We start from the raw sequence: 17,607 nt of genomic DNA, 5'->3' as shown, positions 1-17,607 counted from the left end.
AGCCCAGGAAAGCAAGTCCACGAGACTTGTATCTCCAATTAACCACCTGAAAACTAGAAGTGGTGCTGTGCCTCAAGTGGTAGAGCTGAAGAGCTCAGGGACAGCGCCCAGGCCGCAGTTCAAGCCCCATGACCGACCTAAAAAAGAAAAAAAAAAAAGAAAAATACAACCACCATTTAAAAATCACATTTATACCAGGGTCTTTAGACAGTACATGAAACCTGTGGTTACATTCTGATGTTGGTTTATGCTGCACATCCCACTATCTCTGGGCCTCAGTTTCCCTTTGTGGGAGCCTGGGATAGTAGAGTGGTCAGAGGATCCTCATGGTCACAACCATTCTGCTAAGATGGAGTCTTTGTTCTCTGATCCAGTGAAGAGCACCATGGCCTCCCCTCCCTCATTCTGGTCTCTGAGTGGCTGACACCTGCTGAGCCCTGCTGGTCCCCCTCCCCACCCCGCCCCCCTCCTCCCCTGAGAGGGGCTGAGGGGTGGCCATTCCCTTGGCAGATCTTCCAACACATCATACGGCGGGAGGTGACGGACGAGGACACACGGCACCTGTCTCGCAAGTTCAAGGACTGGGCATACGGGCCTGTGTACTCCTCACTCTACGACCTCTCCTCCCTGGACACGTGCGGGGAGGAGGCCTCTGTGCTGGAGATCCTGGTGTACAACAGCAAGATCGAGGTAGGCGCCAGGTGGAGGGAAGGGGGTGGCAGCAAGCAGGGATGTGGCCTCTGGGATCTGCCCTCCCCCCAAAGTGAGGCTCTGTGGGTATAACAGAAGGTGCCAACTAAGCACCCAGCACTGTGTCCAGCACTTAGGAAAATGAGCAAGACTGGTGGGAAGACAGGTAAGGAGAGATCGGTTGGGATCCTGGCTTAGTCACAACTGTGTGACTCAGGATGAACAGCTCAGCCTCTCAGAGCGTCTGTCAGCCTCTTAGTTGTAACCCAGGGAGAAGGGTAATCCTCTAGAATTGTCAGGACCAAATGAGTTATTTAAAAATGGCCTGGCATGAGTAAACACTAGGTGTCAGCTATTATTAGTAGCCATAATGTGACCTTCTGGAAGCTCTTCTTTTTTCGTGTAGTATTTTATGAGCATTGTTCTGTGTCATTGAATATTGGTCATAAGTGTGACACTCTCTGATGTGGTTCCTGCCTCTGACTATGAGGAATAGTCCACAATAGCATCGCCACTTGAACCTACCAAACCATCGGACAGGATGTCACAGAGATGGGGCAGAAAATGCAGAATTGAGGAGCAGCTGTGAGTGGCTCCCCTCCAGCCCTGCTCCACTGCTTCTTGGCTCTGTCTGTGAGCCTGGCTTCTTCTGTAGAATCCCATTTCCCTCATCCGACTTGATTTAGACTGGAGCTTACAGGTTCAGCCTCCCTTGGTGCAAGCGGATTGGTTACTTTTGTCTATCCAGGGAACTATACACAGCGCTATTGTGCAGAGCTCAATTATTGATGTCTGCTCTGGGCCCAGACATGGAGAACTGCGACGAGCCAATCATTTCTCATTTTGAGACCAGGAATGTATACTTTTAGCAAGTTGCACAGGTGATTTTTACTGCCAGCAGCCCAGTACAACTTACAGGTTGGATTTTGAGGACCATTTGGGAACATGGATATTCTTGGAGGGCTTTTCTGGCTCTGGTTCTATGATGCTAGTATAGGGTGGAAGGGTAAACTGATGCAGATCTGGGTAGAACCGCAAATACTGAGCCCAGAAGTTTGGGGCTGATTCGGAATACATGATCAGTTCCCTGCAAACTCTCAGGTGTATCCAGAAAACAGGTTGGGAAGGAAGAGCCCAGAGAACAGCGGGCAGGAAGGCATATTGGACATCCGAAAGATGTCTTCACCCTGCTCCTCACAGAACCGCCACGAGATGCTGGCCGTGGAGCCCATCAATGAACTGTTGCGGGACAAGTGGCGCAAGTTCGGGGCGGTCTCCTTCTACATCAATGTGGTCTCCTACCTGTGCGCCATGGTCATCTTTACCCTCACTGCCTACTACCAGCCGCTAGAGGGCACTGTGAGTGTGCAGGAGCCAGTGGGGAGCTGGGATGGGCACTAGGCTGGGCCAGGGCTGGAGTCCCCTGCTGGAGGGAATGGAGGAGGTGAGCTAGAAGGAGGCCCAGGAGGGAGCCAAGGGAGGAGCTGGCTGCACAGGATCCAGAGGTTTAGGCCGTTGGGCGACATCTGGATCTGGGGCAGAAGTTGGAAGAGCAGGTGAGGACTTGGTGTGCCTGCTCCCCAGCCTCCCTATCCTTACCACACCACGGCGGACTACCTGCGGATGGCGGGTGAGATCCTCACGCTCTTCACCGGAGTCCTATTCTTCTTCACCAATGTGAGTCTCCACCCGGCCTCTGCCTCCTCCTGGATCACTCCCCTCCACCTTCGTCTCCAGCCCCGAGTTCTCCGCTCTGCTCTTCCCCCCTTTCCCAGCAACAGATGTCTCATGGTCTCTTCTCTGCCCTGTACTCTGCCTCCCTCCTTTCCACCCTGTCTTCTTCTCTTCCTCCCTCCCTCTCCTCCCACCTCTTCCCTCCCCTCTGGCTCCACCCCTGCCACAGGCCTCCTCCCCTCTTCCAGATCAAAGACTTGTTCATGAAGAAATGCCCTGGTGTCAATTCTCTGTTCATCGATGGCTCCTTCCAGCTGCTCTAGTGAGTAGAGGACCTGGGGCAGCAGCTTCTGGGTTAGGGTGATTGTTCAGATGTGGGGAGAGGTGACTCTGTGAGGGATGCATTCATCCAACAGGGAAACCCCGATCCAAAGTCAGTGCAAGGCCAAGGTCAGGCAATAAGTAAAGTTTCCTGCCTAAGCTAATTCTTGGGTTGCTGGGGAGTTACCATAAACACTGATGTAATCTTAACTTCTTAGGCTGGAGAGTGATTACTAATGTCTGCCCGGCATGCCAGGGTTGAAAATGTTGAGACTATTTGTGTAGTACGTTTGAGGCTGGCTGTGATTGATGATGTCTGCCTAGGGCACAGGATGTGGGAGTGGCAGCATGTGTGCTACATCTTTTCCATTCCTTATACCAGTAGAGAGTGATGAAATTCACTTAGCAATAAAATCTGCACTGAACACCACCAAAGCTTTCTGTAGCAATTCCAAAGAGTATCACTTCAGGCCAGTACACACGTGACTTTAATTCCTCATTACTTGAGCATTTTAAGGGAATGCTGAGAAGCTCAGCTAATTTACTTTGTTTCTGTTGCGGGGGGAGGTTGGGGGTGGCTAGAAAATAATTGGGATGACCTAGTATTCTGGAGGATGTGGGGACACATCTCCCCTTCCAGGCTGACATTGTCCCTTCTCTCTCCTCTGTCCCTTTGATGGTCTCTGCTGCCCTGCAGCTTCATCTACTCCGTGCTGGTGATAGTCTCGGCGGCTCTCTACCTGGCAGGGATTGAGGCCTACCTGGCCGTGATGGTCTTTGCGCTGGTCCTGGGCTGGATGAATGCCCTTTACTTCACCCGAGGGCTGAAGCTGACGGGGACCTATAGCATCATGATCCAGAAGGTACAGGGCAGGGCCTTGTGGAAACGTGTGTCCTGCAGACAGCCACAGTCACCCTGTGTGGGTCTTACATGCCTGCAGACCTGATGAGGCAGGCTCTGGGGGGGGGGGGAGGCTGGCAGGGTCTGAGTGCAGGGAGGGACAGGTGGGGTTGGGAACGAGGTTTGAAGTGGAGGAGGGGGAAAGCAAGCAACCACGGGTCTCCTCTTTGTCTCCACAACCCCACTGGGGGCTTTAGATCCTCTTCAAGGACCTGTTCCGCTTTCTGCTTGTCTACTTGCTCTTCATGATTGGCTATGCCTCAGGTGAGTGCTGGGCGGCCAGAGCGGCACAAGGCACGAGCAGTAGCCATCATGGGCTGAGGACAGCGGAAGCCCTGAGATGTGTGTACCAGGCAGGGTGCTCCCGCCCTGCCTCAGTCAGTTCCCATCCCAAATCTGTTTCCCTTTTTACATATAAGGACCCTGAGGCCGGGGCATGGAGCCCGGGGGGGGGGGGGGGGGGAGTCGATGCCTCACATCTGTAGCTACTCAGGAGGCTGAGATCTGAGGATTATGGTTCAAAGCCAGCCCAGGCAAGAAAGCCCATGAGACTCTTATCTCCAATTAACCAGCAAAAAGCTACAAGTAGAGCTGTGGCTCAAGTTGTAGAGCACTAACTTTGAATAAAAGAGCTAAGGGACAGCACTCAGGCTATGAATTCAAGTCCCAGTTTACATATACTCACCACACACACACACACACACACACACACACACACACACACAGAGGAAACTAAGGCATAGAGAGGTCCAAGTTCCAAAGCTGGTAAATGACATAACTACCATGTTAGCCATTAATATAAAGGCAGCCACCAGGACATGAGTGACTTCAAACAGCCATTTATTATGATTGCTCGTGGGTGAGGCTGGTGGCCATGCTGACTGGGGACAAGTATGGCTAATTTTTTTTTTTTTTTTTTGTCCATATGGGGCTTGAACTCTGGGCCTGGGCACGGTCCCTGAGCTCTTCAGCTCAAGGCTAGCACTCTACCACTTGAGCCACTGCGCCACAGTTGGTTTTCTGGTGGTTAACTGGAGATAAGAGTCTCATGGACTTTCCTGCCCGGGCTGGCTTTGAACCATGATCCTCAGATCCCAGCCTCCTGAGTAGCTAGGATTACAGGCGTGAGCCACCAGCACCCAGTGGTATGGCTAATCTTGAGCAGTTCCTGCTCTACCTAGCTTGGCCTCACTTGGGAGACCTGGCTGTCTCCCATTCCGACCCTCAGCCTCTAGCTAGCAAGCTTGCTCTTGTGTGGACATAAGGATTCCTAAAAGATGGGCAGAAGTACTCAAACCCAGTACCTGGTACAGAATCTCTGCTGTCCCACTGTACTGGCCAAGGGAAGTCCAAAGCCAGCCCGTACTGAGGGGGTGGAAGTAGACTCTGGTTCCTGTGGGAGAGGCTGGCAAGCACTGAAGGCCATGGGTGAAGACTAGCACCCACATGATGCCACACTGGGGCATGCTGGGATTCCAGTGGCTTAGGCCATGGGGGAGAGACCATGGAGACTGACGAAGCCCCGGCTCTGCTCCCTGAGCGGTGGCCATCTTCTGTCGGTGACCCATGTCTGGTGAGAGGATGCCGCCCAGTGTCCCAGCCAGTGTCCGCATGCTCAGCAAAGGCCACCCCGGTCCTCCCCCGCAGCCCTGGTCTCCCTGCTGAACCCGTGTGCCAACATGAAGGTGTGCAACGAGGACCAGACCAACTGCACAGTGCCCACGTACCCATCATGCCGCGACAGCGAGACCTTCAGCGCCTTCCTCCTGGACCTCTTCAAGCTGACCATCGGCATGGGCGACCTGGAGATGATGAGCAGCACCAAGTACCCCGTGGTCTTCATCATCCTGCTCGTCACCTACATCATCCTCACCTTCGTGCTTCTGCTCAACATGCTCATCGCCCTCATGGGGGAGACGGTGGGCCAGGTGTCCAAGGAGAGCAAGCACATCTGGAAGCTACAGGTGAGGCCTGGGACCCATTCCTCCTCCTCATGACCCTTTGAGCCACTCTGCCTCCATTTCCCCATCCCTACAATGGGGGGCAGCCAAAGCTGCTGTCTATGTCCTGGAGATTCCTGGTGAATTTGAGGAGCTCACAGGACCCAGATGGCCCTGCCCACTGTGACTGCGTGACCTCTGCCATCACAGGACACGCTCGTTACCCTAGTCCAGCTTGAATCGCTGTAACAAAAGGCCTGCGATGTCAGGCCTGGGGGGCTCATGCTTGGAAATCCCAGCGACTCAGGAAGCTGAGGTCTGAGGATCTTGTCTGTGAGACTCTTATCTCCAGTTAACCACCAGAAAACCAGAAGTGGCGCAGAGGCTCAAAGGGCTAGAACCCTAACCTTGAGCAAAAGAAGCTCAGGGGTGGTGCCCAGACCCTGAGTTCAAGCCCCATGGCCGACAAAAACAAAAACAAGAAAGTAAGACCCTACCTCCAAAATAACTAATGCAAAAAAAGTCCTGGAAGTGTGGCCCAACAGTAGAGCACCTGCCTAGCAAGTCACAGATTTTGAGTTCAAGCCCCAGTAAAAATAAAACAAAAAACAATAGAGGTTTATTTGGCTGACACCTCCAGAGGCTGGGGTGTCCAGGAGCATGGTGAGGGCCTTGGGCCAAGCTTGTGAAGCAGGTGCTCTGCCACTCTGCCACTAATGCTATCACATTAGTGATAGCATTATCCCTTCCCAAAGCCCAGATGCCACTGGTGTGAACTGGGGGCTTGTTCCCGGCACGTGAACTTTTTTTTTTAGAACTACTTAACACAGTTAATTTTTATTTCGTCTTTATGTCACACTCAACGTGAAAGAAGCTATGCCGGCTGCTCTTAACTTTTACCCACACAGCCTACTTCCTAGGGCCTGTTTCCCCTCTGGGCACTAGTCACAGGATGCAAACTAGCAGCCTGTGAACTGGGTCTGCCCAGCCAAAGGGTCACTTTTAAAAATATTCAGGATTATTATTAATTATTTTTGTGGATAGTGGGGCTTGAACTCAGAGGCCTGGGTGCTGCCCCTGAACTCTTTTGCTCAAGACTAGTGCTCTGTCACTTTGAGCCACAGCACCATGTCCGGTTTTCTGGGGGTTAATTGGAGGTAAGAGTCTCATGGACTTTCCTGCCTGGGCTGGCTTTGAACCGTGATCCTCAGCTCTCAGCCTCCTAAGAAGCTAGGGTATTACAGATGTGAGCCACTAGTGCCTGGATTTTAAAATGAAGACATTACTCCTAGAACTCCAGATTTTTGGCCTTTTGGTTGGGAGTGTCATGGGGCCTGGGGTGGGGGGTGGGGTTCCATTCTCCTGCTGGCAGCCCCTGGTGGATGAGAGGCGGCTGCCCACGCCTCCCCCCCACCCCCAGGGTTCTCCTGCTTGGTTTGCCCCAGGCCCCGCCCTCCCGGTGTTCCCAGCCCCTCCCCGTGTTCCCGGCCCCGCCCCTCGGTGTTCCCGGCCCCGCCCTCCCGTGTTCCCGGCCCCGCCCCTCAGTGTTCCCGGCCCCGCCCCTCGGTGTTCCCGGCCCCGCCCCTCGGTGTTCCAGGCCCCGCCCTCCCGGTGTTCCCGGCCCCGCCCCTCGGTGTTCCCGGCCCCGCCCTCCCGGTGTTCCCAGCCCCTCCCCGTGTTCCCGGCCCCGCCCCTCGGTGTTCCAGGCCCCGCCCTCCCGGTGTTCCCGGCCCCTCCCCGGTGTCCCAGGCCCCGCCCTCCCGTGTTCCCGGCCCCGCCCCTCGGTGTTCCCGGCCCCGCCTCTCGGTGTTCCCGGCCCCGCCCTCCCGGTGTTCCCGGCCCCGCCCCTCGGTGTTCCCGGCCCCGCCCTCCCGTGTTCCCGGCCCCGCCCTCCCGTGTTCCCGGCCCCGCCCCTCAGTGTTCCCGGCCCCGTCCTCCTGGTGTTCCCGGCCCCGCCCCTCGGTGTTCCCGCCCTCCCAGTGTTCCCGGCCCCGCCCTCCTGGTGTTCCCGGCCCCGCCCTCCCGGTGTTCGCGGCCCCGCCCTCCCGTGTTCGCGGCCCCGCCCTCCCGTGTTCCCGGCCCCGTCCTCCCGGTGTTCCCGGGCCTCTGCACCTCCGTCCCCTCGCTCAGTTGCTTTCCCACCTGGGCGGCCGGGCGCGTTAATGAAGCCTCGTTCTCTGCCGCCCTGGCCCTGGGCCGCGTCCGCCCGGGCCGAGGCGCTGGCCGGGCTCACGCGCTGCCCTCCTCCCCGCAGTGGGCCACCACCATCCTGGACATCGAGCGCTCCTTCCCCGTGTTCCTGCGGAAGGCCTTCCGCTCCGGGGAGATGGTGACCGTGGGCAAGAGCTCGGACGGCACCCCGGATCGCAGGTGGTGCTTCAGGTGAGCTTGGGGCGGGCAGAGCCCAGGGCCCGGGGCCCTGCGTCCCCCATGTCCACGGCACTTTAACCTCCAGAGCCACTGGGGCCCCGCGTCGGCCGGCCTCCTGGGGCGCGTGCTCCCCAAAGCCCTGCCGGGAGAGGAAGAAGCTGGGGACACCGACCCCCGCCTCGGGTTTCCAGCAGCCCCCTGTAGCCCATCCTGGGGGGTGGGGATCGCCGGGCCCCACGGCTGCTTTGCCCCCCCAGGGTGGATGAGGTGAACTGGTCTCACTGGAACCAGAACTTGGGCATCATCAATGAGGACCCGGGCAAGAGCGAGACCTACCAGTACTACGGCCTCTCGCACACCGTGGGGCGCCTGCGGAGGGGTGAGTGGAGCCTGGGAGCCGCGCCCCCCGGGCCGCCCCGCCCTCTGCCCGGCGCTTCGGGGTCCCTGTCTGAAGAACAGGAAAGTGGGATGGCTGTGCTCGGCTGCTGGCGAATGTGGGGCACCCTGGCATGGCTTTGCGCTCATGGCTGGCACTCTACCTCGCGAATCACACCTCCACTTCCAGCTTTGGGGCTGGTGAGTTGGAGGAGGCTGGTGGATTGGTCCGCTCTGGGCTGGCCTTCAGCCTCGATTCTCAGATCTCAGCTGCCTGAGTGGCCAGGCTTATAGGCTTGGACCCCAGCTTGGTGTGGTGGCTTAGCGTGGCTCTACCTGGCTCAGCCTGCTGTGGCTGGGCCTGGCACAGGGCAGCGGATGGCCTTCCACTAGATCCACCATGAAGAAATCCTTCCAGTTTTTCCACTAAACCTTTTGTTTTGTGCTCTGGGGACTTGAACTCAGGGCCTCGCCTTCTCGCTTGACTTTTTCATGCCGGGCTTGAACGGAGCCATTCTCTGCTTTGTGGAGTTTTTGTGTGTTTTTGGGTTTTTAGGGTTTTTGTTTTGTTTTGTTTTGGTCGTGGGGCTTGAACTCTGGGCCTGGGCATTGTCCCTCAGCTCCTCAGCTCAAGGGAGTGCTCTACCATTTGAGCCACAGCGCCACCTCCGGTTTTCTGGTGGTTCACTGGAGATGAGTCTCACAGACTTTCCTGCCCAGACTTCCAACAGTGATCCTCAGATCTCAGCCTCCTGAGTAGCTAGGATGACAGGCATGAGCCACCAGCATTTTTTTTTTCTTTTTTCTTCTTCTTGCTAATTGAAGAGAAAGTGCTAACAGATTTTTCCTGCCTGGGCTACCTTCAAACTGCAATCCTCAGATCTCAGCCTCCTAAGTAGCTAGGATTACAAATGTGAGGCACCAGCACCCAGCTTTTCCACAAAACCTTGAGTGGCAGAGACCCTGATGGAGAAGACATGGCTGTGACGTGCTGATCTAGTCTTAGTCTTGCTTACTCCCTGCTCTGCTGTGCTCATCTGGGCGGGCCGCTGACTTCTCTGATCCCATTTCTCGCTCTGTAAAGTAGACATAGCACTGCCCCTACTTGCTGACTGTAGAACACCAGTATGCAGTGGTGCTTAATGCATGCACACACCTCCAACCCTGACATCTCCACGCTCATGTCCAGATCGTTGGTCCTCGGTGGTGCCCCGCGTGGTGGAGCTGAACAAGAACTCGAGCCCGGATGAGGTTGTGGTACCTCTCGACAACATGGGGAACCCCAACTGTGATGGCCACCAGCAGAGTTACCCCCCAAAATGGAGGACCGAGGACGCCCCGCTGTAGAGGGTGTAGCAGCCTGATCTGCTCCGTGTATCTGCTCATTTTGGTCCCCTGCATTTCCGTGGCCCCTACTGGGTGGCCCCTGAACCCCCCTTAGATCCCCCCAGAGGTGAGGGCTGATGGAGGTGCAGGGGTGGCCCCAGGACCCTCTGGTCCCCAGCTCCCGGCTAGCTGTTTCACTCCCATGGAGTCACATAAGCCGTGGGGGGGGGGGGGCCGGCCCCGCCCCGCGTCTCCGTTATTTATTGCTCTCAGGAAAGCTGTGCTGCTGCAACCCGCAGGGGCCTCGGCCCCCGGGTGTTGGGTGCACGCCAGCCGAGCCCCCCACGCCAGCCTGCACCTCGCCAGCATGGATGGGCAGGGCCAGGCGGGGGCTTTGCTGCAGCCCGGCCATCCGGTGGCCCTGGCTTTCCATGCGTCCTGTAGAGTGTCTGGCATTGTCGGTGCTCAATAAATGCTCGTCTCTGATGGTGGAGGAGGTGGTGGGGTGCTGGTGGGGCGGGGGAGCTCCAGACAGCCTGGCTTTTTGGGGGGTGCCAGGCCTCCGCCTCCCACTTGAGCACCAGAGTGGGTCCTCATCCAGCCCTCAGAAAAGGGTCCACGAGTGGACTCACAGCATGCCCGAGCCCGCCCCGCCGCTGAGCCAGGACGCGGCTGCGCCCCGGAGGGGCTTATGCCAGGGCGGAGCAGGGCTCATTCTTCTGTCTTTTCCCACCTGGCCACCGGGAAAACACTTGTCCTCCGGATTGCGGGCTCTCCCAGGCTGGCTCAGGAGGCAAGGTGGCCGCCTGGGCCTTTCCTGGAAGGATCTGGAGATGACGGAAGGCCTTTGCCTTGGGTGTCCTTGGGCTGGGGATAGGAAAGGGAGAAAAGAAAGTGGAAGATTCTAGAAAGCTCTGCATGAGAGAAGAGCTGGATTCTGGCCTTGCCTAAGGAAATGCTAAACTCCTGACTTTGTGAAGATCAAGTGTTTCCTGAGTTTTTCAAAGCAGAGGGGACACTGGCTGTATCCTTCCCTCCTTCCCTGCTTCCTTCCTTCCTTCCTTCCTTCCTTCCTTCCTTCCTTCCTTCCTTTCTTCCTTCCTTCCTTCTTCCCTCCTACCCTCCCTCCCTCCTCCACTCCCCTCCCCTAACTCCCCTTCCCTTCCTTACTGTTGTTTATTTTATTTTAATTTTTTGCCAGTGATGGTGCCTGAACTCTGGGCCTGGGCGCTGTCCCTCAGCTCTTCAGCTCAAGGCTAGCGCTCTACCACTTGAGCCACAGCACCACTTCTGGCTTTTTCTGCTTATGTGGTGCTGAGGAATCGAACCCAGGGCCTCTGGCATGCAAGGCAAGCGCTCTACCACTGAGCCACCTTCCCAGCCCCTGTTGTTTATTTTTATTTTTGCCTGTGCTTTTGTTTATTTTGTGCCTGTACTGGGGCTCGAACTCAAGGACTCTCATTTTGTCTTTCTTGCTCAAGGCTGGTGATCTACCATTTGAGCCACATCTCTACTTCCGGCTTTTTGATGCTTAACTGGAGATGAGTCTTACGGACTTTCCTACTTGAGCTGGCTTCAAATCTCGATCCTCAGTTCTCACCTTTACCTCCTGAGTAGCTAGGTTTACAGATGTGAGCTGGTAGCACCTGTTGGTGACTGTAATGTTTCTATGAAGTTATGTGATCTGAGAGACCAGTCACAGAAAACTCCTACTGAATTAAAAAAATAAAAGGATGACTGGGTGCCAGTGGCTCACGCCTGTCATCCTAGCTACTCAGGAGGCTGAGATCTAAGGATCTCGGTTCAAAGCCAGCCAGGTCAAGAAAGTCCGAGAGACTCTTATCTCCAGTGAACCACCAGAAAACCAGAACTGGAGCTGTGGCTCAAATGGTAGAGCACTCGCCTTGAGCTGAAGAGCTGAGGAACAGCGCCCAGGCCCAGAATTCCAGCCCCACGACCAACAAAAAGAAAAAAGAGAGAAAGGACAATTTTATGGCTTCTTGGCCTTTTGGCCGAGGTCAAGTGTAAAAAGAATGTGCATCATTTTAGATGGAGACATCCTGAGTTAGAGAGGCCATTTGGCTGGTTAATGCAGGGACTCTAATTCTTTTTTTTTTTTTTTTAGGGGTCTGGTTGTGGGGCCTGAACTCTGGGCCTGGGTGCTGTCCCTCAGCTCTTCAGCTCAAGGCTAGCACTCTACCACTTGAGCCACAGCACTTCTAGCTTTTTTCTTTTTGCTTATGTGGTGCTGAGGAATCGAATCCAGGGTCTCAGGCATGCAAGGCAAGCGCTGTACCACTGAGCCACCTTCCCAGCCCCGGGACTCTGATTCTTTAAACACGGGTATTTGCTGTTGATTTCCAACTATTTGTCCCTGTGAGGCATGCCTGTCTGGTAGGACTGGCCTTTTCCTCACTCGGGCTTCCCTCAAGGTCGCAAGATGGCGCCCCAGATCCAGGCATCACATCTAAAAAAGGGGGAGGGGGAAAGATGGCTTCTGTCTTATGAAGAAGACACCTTTCCTCTGATGGCCTTTAGCTTGCTTCCTTTTCTCCTTTTTCTTTTTTTCTTTTGTGTGTGTTTGATGCTAGTACTGAGACCTAAGGCCTGGGAGCTGTCCCTGAGCTTTTGTGCTCAAGGCTAGCACTCTGCCACTTGAGCCACAGTGCCACTTCTAGCTTTTTTTTTTTTTTTTTTTTCACTTCTAGCTTTTTGCTGATTAACTGGAGATAAGAGTCTCACGGACTTTCCTTCCTGCTTTTTCTCTTCAGTGCTTGGCTTTGAATCTAGGGCTTCAAACATGCTAGAAGATCCAGTAAAGTCTTAAAGATGGCTGACTGTGGTAGTGCACATCTGTAATCCCAGCACTCAGGAGGCTGAGGCAGAAAGATCTTAAATTCAAGGCCAGCTTGGGCTACAGATCAAGAATGACTCAAAAAAAAATCTTAAAGATGATCTTTCAGGGGCTGGGAAGGTGGCTCAGTGGTAGAGCGCTTGCCTTGCATGCCAGAGGCCCTGGGTTCGATTCCTCAGCACCACATAAGCAACAAGAAAAAAGCCGGAAGTGGCGCTGTGGCTCAAGTGGTAGAGCGCTAGCCTTGAGCTGAAGAGCTGAGGGACAGCGCCCAGGCCCAGAGTTCAGGCCCCATGAACGGACCCAAAAAAAAAAAAAAATGATCTTTCAGTTTTCTTCCAAGTTCAGGACATGTATGGTGGCAGGCCAAAATACTTTTGGGTGAATAACTGGGCATGGGATCCCGTTTTGTTTGTCCTTTCGTGGATTTAACGCCCTTTCAACACTCACTAATGCCTCTTGTTTTCTCTTTGCTGCTGTTATTTTGAGGCAGGGTCCTGTTATATAGCCTAGGCTGTCCTCCAAGTCACCTTCCTCCTACCTCAGCCTCCTGAGCTGCTGGCATTACAGGTGTTAGCCAGCAAAGTTGGGATTCATTCATCTCTGTGTTTTGGCTTGCTTGAGTGTAAGTACCTGACTGGTTTATGGGATTGAAAAAGACTAGGCATTTCAGACTTCAGGCGTGGCTGGATCCTGGCTTCCAATGACACGATCAGGAGTGTCTCCCTGCATGTCTCTGCCCTGTGTGGTGGCAGCTTCTCCCAAGGCGCTGGCCTGGGAAACTGGGGGCAGGGAAGAGCTGCTTTTCCTCAGCCCTCCCCACCAGTCTCCAGACTCTACTTCTTACCTGAGCAGTTGGGGTCACGTGTCCTCTTCCTGAGCCAATCCCTGTGGGCAGGGACCCCATATGCTCTCTGATTGGTCAGCGCTGGGTTCGTTGGTCACCTGTGGTGCTAGGAGTGGAGTTAGCTTTTCCCAGACAGCGAAGACAGAGAACGGGGAAGTTCGCTTGTCCCTGAAGCTCAAGGTTGGAAGGTGGACACCTGAGCTTCACCCTCGTAGCCCAGTCCCTGCCTCCAGCTACATCAAGGCTCTGTGGGGCCTAACTTCCCACACCTGGGCCTGGCCATGTGACTTGTGTTGACCAATGGAAAGCCTAGGGGAGGATGAGCCACATGACCCCCAAGCTCAAAGGAACTCTAACGCTGCCACACAAGGCGTCCTGCGCTGTCCGGTTTTTGTGGCTTTTAAAAAAGCGCAGGGGACTGGGAAGGTGGCTCAGTGGTAGAGCGCTTGCCTTGCATGCTCAAAGCCCTGGGTTCGATTCCTCAGCACCACATAAGCAAAAAGAAAAAAGCCGGAAGTGGCGCTGTGGCTCAAGTGGTAGAGCGCTAGCCTTGAGCTGAAGAGCTGAGGGACAGCGCCCAGGGCAGAGTTCAGACCCCACAGACCGGACACCCTCCCCCCCAAAAAAAGTGCGGGCAGCAATCTTCAGTGGCTACAAACCCTAGAGGGAAGGGTGAATCTCCTGGAGGCCAAACGCCAGACAGACTACGGCATTGTGTATTGTAGCTGAGAAAATGGAGAGGAGATCATTTGCCCTGGGCATCAACCAGGCTGGTAAGTAGTGGAGGTGGGATTTGAACCTGGGCACTCGCCCTCAGACTCTCTGGCTTCTAAGTGATGAGAGGTGATGGGTGGGGCCTGGTTGTCATCTGCCACTTAGTTACTAAGTCCCCCAGCCTGCTGGCTCTTATTTCCTGCCCGCCCCCTAACAGACCCCCTAACTTCATTCCAATAAGGGTTTCTTATTATGTGCGCATATGTGTATTTAATAATGATAAAGCACTTGTATGTCATCTTTGACAGGAGGGCTTTTTCCCCCCCCTAAGTTTAAAGCACTACTGGGAAATAATTAGTGCTACCCGAGGCCTAAACAAAGGATCCCATCAGAAAAGACAGTCTTAGGAACTCTCGGCTCTTAATTGAACAATTACCTCTTATGTCTATGAATGGTTCATTATTACATGCCCTGTTATTATTAGCTGTTATTATTGTTTTACATGAATGCTGGGGATTTTATTTAATCAAAAGCCATATTCAACCATACCATTCGTCTCCTCCGAATGCACACTTGTGACATTTCCCAACGGGATCTCGTCTCGGCAGCCGGCACCGAGCCTCGCCCAAAGATGCAGGCGTGCCTGGGTGGTTTGCATGGGAGATTTACTGCTCCTGGCCTCATGCTGTTAGACATTTTTGGCTTCCTGGCAAAGGGATTTATGTGAGAATCAAGCTCCTCCTGCCTTTTATTTTTGAGGAATCCAGCGTCACTGGGGACAAAGGGGAGAGTTTTATTTCAAGCTTTTGAGACAGAAGCCAGAGGGAGGGAGGGAGTCATAGGACAGGAGTGGCCAAGGAGACCCGACCCCCAGGGATCAGGAGCAAGAGTCAGCCCATCAGTGGTTAGGCTGGGAGGGGCGGTTGTTGCTTGTGCAGGTGCTGGGGCTTGAACGCAGGGTCTGTGTGTGCTGTCCATTAGCTTTTGTGTTCAAGGTAATCTACCACCTGAGCCACACCTCCACCCCCAGCATTTTGCTGGTTCTTTGGACATAGAGTCTCATGGGCTTTCCTGCCTAGGCTGGTTTTGAATGAGGATCTTCAGGCCTCGGCCTCTTGAGTAGCTAGGGATTATGAGCAGGAGCCGCCAGTTTTCTCCACTCCCTGGCCTATGCCACCCTCTTCTCTACTGAGCTGGTGATGACGTAAGCCAGGGGTCAGGGACCTTTCTCTGCCAAGGACCATTTGGATGTTTCCAACTTTATTTTCAGCTCACACACAATTATTGATACAGGCTGGGCCGTGGGCAGTCCCCAAGAAGTATATGTCTGTCATGTCACAGGCCAAATGATTTTACTGCCGTTCTGAGCCTGGGGGGGGGGGGGGAGGGAGCCTCCCCTGGGGGCGGGGCTGGCCCTGCCAGGTGGATGGGGCGTGGCCTCTTTCATAGGCCCTAGCTGTTGGTGCAGTGCAGTCAGGCTGATCCCAGGACACTGCGCGTGAGGGTCCTGGCTTGGTGGTCAAGCTGCAAGGCCAGGAACTGAGATGGGTTCAAAGGCCCTGTTGCTGCTTCAGGGTTAAGTTCAGGAGTTGCCCTTGTGCCAGCTTGTCTCAACTTCTGGAGAAATGACAGAAAGCAGGGACATGAGTCAAGAAAGCAAAGCCACCCTGGACAGGTAAGTGTCGGCCAACAGCCATGGCTCCAGCCTGGATTTGCTCAGCTGTGATCCCTGCGGGATGGACTGATACAGTACTATAGCTGGGTGTGGCGCTCCTAGCCATCCTATTGGACGGCTTGGCCCAGGACAATCGGTAGGGAGGAGGACTCTTGTTGGAGCAGAGCGAGGAGACAGCAGGCGGGAGGAGGCCAGTGGAGGCGGCTGCTTCGCTCTGCCTCCTTCACCCAGCCCAAATCCTGACAGCTGAGCCCTGGGACCCCACACCTGGAGGAGGTTCTGAAGCCAAACAGGCCGTGCTGGGGGGTTGCCGGTGGCTGAATGTTTTCTGCCAACAGGGCAGTGAAGGGCTCAGGCTGCCTCAGACAAGCCTGTGCTCTCTCAGCTGTTTCTCTGTTTCCCGACAAAGTAATCGCCCCGATCGTGGACCTCGCTGGCCTCACCTGGTTGGAGGAATGAAGGAGCTTTAGGGTTAAGCTTGGTGTCTCCTGTGCTCAGGGTCTCTGAGGGCTGTTGGAAATGATAGCAGTGGTGTTGCTTTTGTTACCTGTCCTGCCCCCTTTTGTGGGATAAACAAAGGTAACCCATGGCGCCAGGCTCAGTAACACACACCTGTAATCCTGGCCATTCAGAAAGTGAGGGCAGGAAGATCAAGGGTTTGAGGCCAGTCTGGGCAAAGTTAGACCCTATCTCAAAAACAAAGACAAGAGGGCTGGGGGCCCAGTGTCACCAAAAAAATAGGTGACTAAAAATATAGGCAGGGCCACGTGTATGCAAGAGGTGGCGGAGACCCGCGGCTCCTCTCTCAAATCAGGAGACGGAGCCTGAGGCCAGGGCACACTGGGAGTCTGGGCTCAGAACGGGCACAACCCCGGCGGGGCTAGCACAGACCCACCCTGCAGAGACGCCGCCCCTGCCCGTGTCCCAGTGTGGGCGGGGCTGCTGGCGGGCCCAGGGGACCAAGGGTGCTGAGCACGGCCAGCTGGGTTTGTGGCCCGCACCCGGCTCACGGTGCTGGCCTCTGTGCATCACCAGAGGGGTGGCGTCAGATGGCTCCTAGTCTAGGTCCCTCAGGCTGGGCTGGTGCCGAGGTCCCCGGTCCTGTCTGTGAGATGGCGTTGCTTCTGTTCCCTAAGCCTCAGCCGCTGCTGTCTGTGCTGATTAGCTGCTGTTCACGGCGACACCAGCCTGCACTTGCAGGGCTGATCTTCCTGGCCAGGCTGGTGCGCTGGATGTGGGGAACACAGACCCCCAAAGCCCAGCCTCTGCCTCCCCTCCGGGGCCGGCTATGTGTACTGCCGAGCGTGGGGCCTGGTCCTTATGTCTGCCATGGCAGCCAAGGAGGCAGGGCGCTGGGCAGGGCGTCAGGGGTGAGGGTCTTTAGTTCTCCTCAGCTACATGTTAGGCTTTGAGGAGGAAGCAGAGGGAGGGAGGGAACCTGAGGCAAAATCCCCACTGTGGAGCTGGAACCTGGCCTGGCTGTGTGACCCCGGGCTGGTCACTTCAAGTCTCTGAGCCTTGGCTTCTTGCTAACCACCCCCCTACCTCCAAGGGTGCCGGGCATCTTCCCACAGGGCGCTCAGGCAGGCTCTCTGCAGTCAGAACAAATGCTGGGCTTCCTGGGCTGTGGTGCGTGTGCGCTGGGCACCGGCCAGGAAGATGGCCTGGCAGCTCCACGCAGGGCCACACTGGAGCTTGGGAAGCCCGCAGCTCGCTAGGAAGTGATGTGCTGGGGTGTGGCGGGAGGGGCCGGCCCTCTGCTGTGCCCTGGGGGCTGCAGGCCAGTGTGGGCTAAGGGTGGCTCCGGTGTCCCAGAGGGAGGGCAGGCAGGAGGGAGGGAAGGAGGGAGGGCGGGCAGGCGGAGCAAGAATGAAAACAAGAGCTGCAAAGCAAGCAGACAGCTGAGACACCATCTGTGTT

At 55.5% G+C, this 17,607-nt stretch overlaps 1 protein-coding gene across 1 annotated transcript in view; it reads left to right on the top strand.

Annotated features, from left to right (window-relative positions):
- Positions 1-10,792, top strand: part of LOC138808444 (transient receptor potential cation channel subfamily V member 4) — a 32,636-nt gene extending 21,844 nt beyond the window's left edge. The window contains exons 7-16 of the mRNA XM_069994688.1: positions 511-690; positions 1,891-2,049; positions 2,275-2,367; positions 2,613-2,686; positions 3,383-3,548; positions 3,784-3,850; positions 5,234-5,550; positions 7,781-7,908; positions 8,154-8,275; positions 9,461-10,792. Coding sequence (XP_069850789.1) covers positions 511-690; positions 1,891-2,049; positions 2,275-2,367; positions 2,613-2,686; positions 3,383-3,548; positions 3,784-3,850; positions 5,234-5,550; positions 7,781-7,908; positions 8,154-8,275; positions 9,461-9,618 — 1,464 coding nt within the window. The 3' untranslated portion in view covers positions 9,619-10,792. The remainder of the gene's footprint in view (positions 1-510; positions 691-1,890; positions 2,050-2,274; positions 2,368-2,612; positions 2,687-3,382; positions 3,549-3,783; positions 3,851-5,233; positions 5,551-7,780; positions 7,909-8,153; positions 8,276-9,460) is intronic.
- Positions 10,793-17,607: the final 6,815 nt, after the last annotated feature.

The sequence above is a fragment of the Dipodomys merriami genome, unplaced genomic scaffold, assembly GCF_024711535.1.
Source record: "Dipodomys merriami isolate MVZ:Mamm:240054 unplaced genomic scaffold, mDipMer1.0.p SCAF_45, whole genome shotgun sequence".
Taxonomy (NCBI): Eukaryota; Metazoa; Chordata; class Mammalia; order Rodentia; family Heteromyidae; genus Dipodomys; species Dipodomys merriami.
Note: the sequence above shows the minus strand (reverse complement) of the source record. Positions and strands in the feature narration are given on the sequence as shown.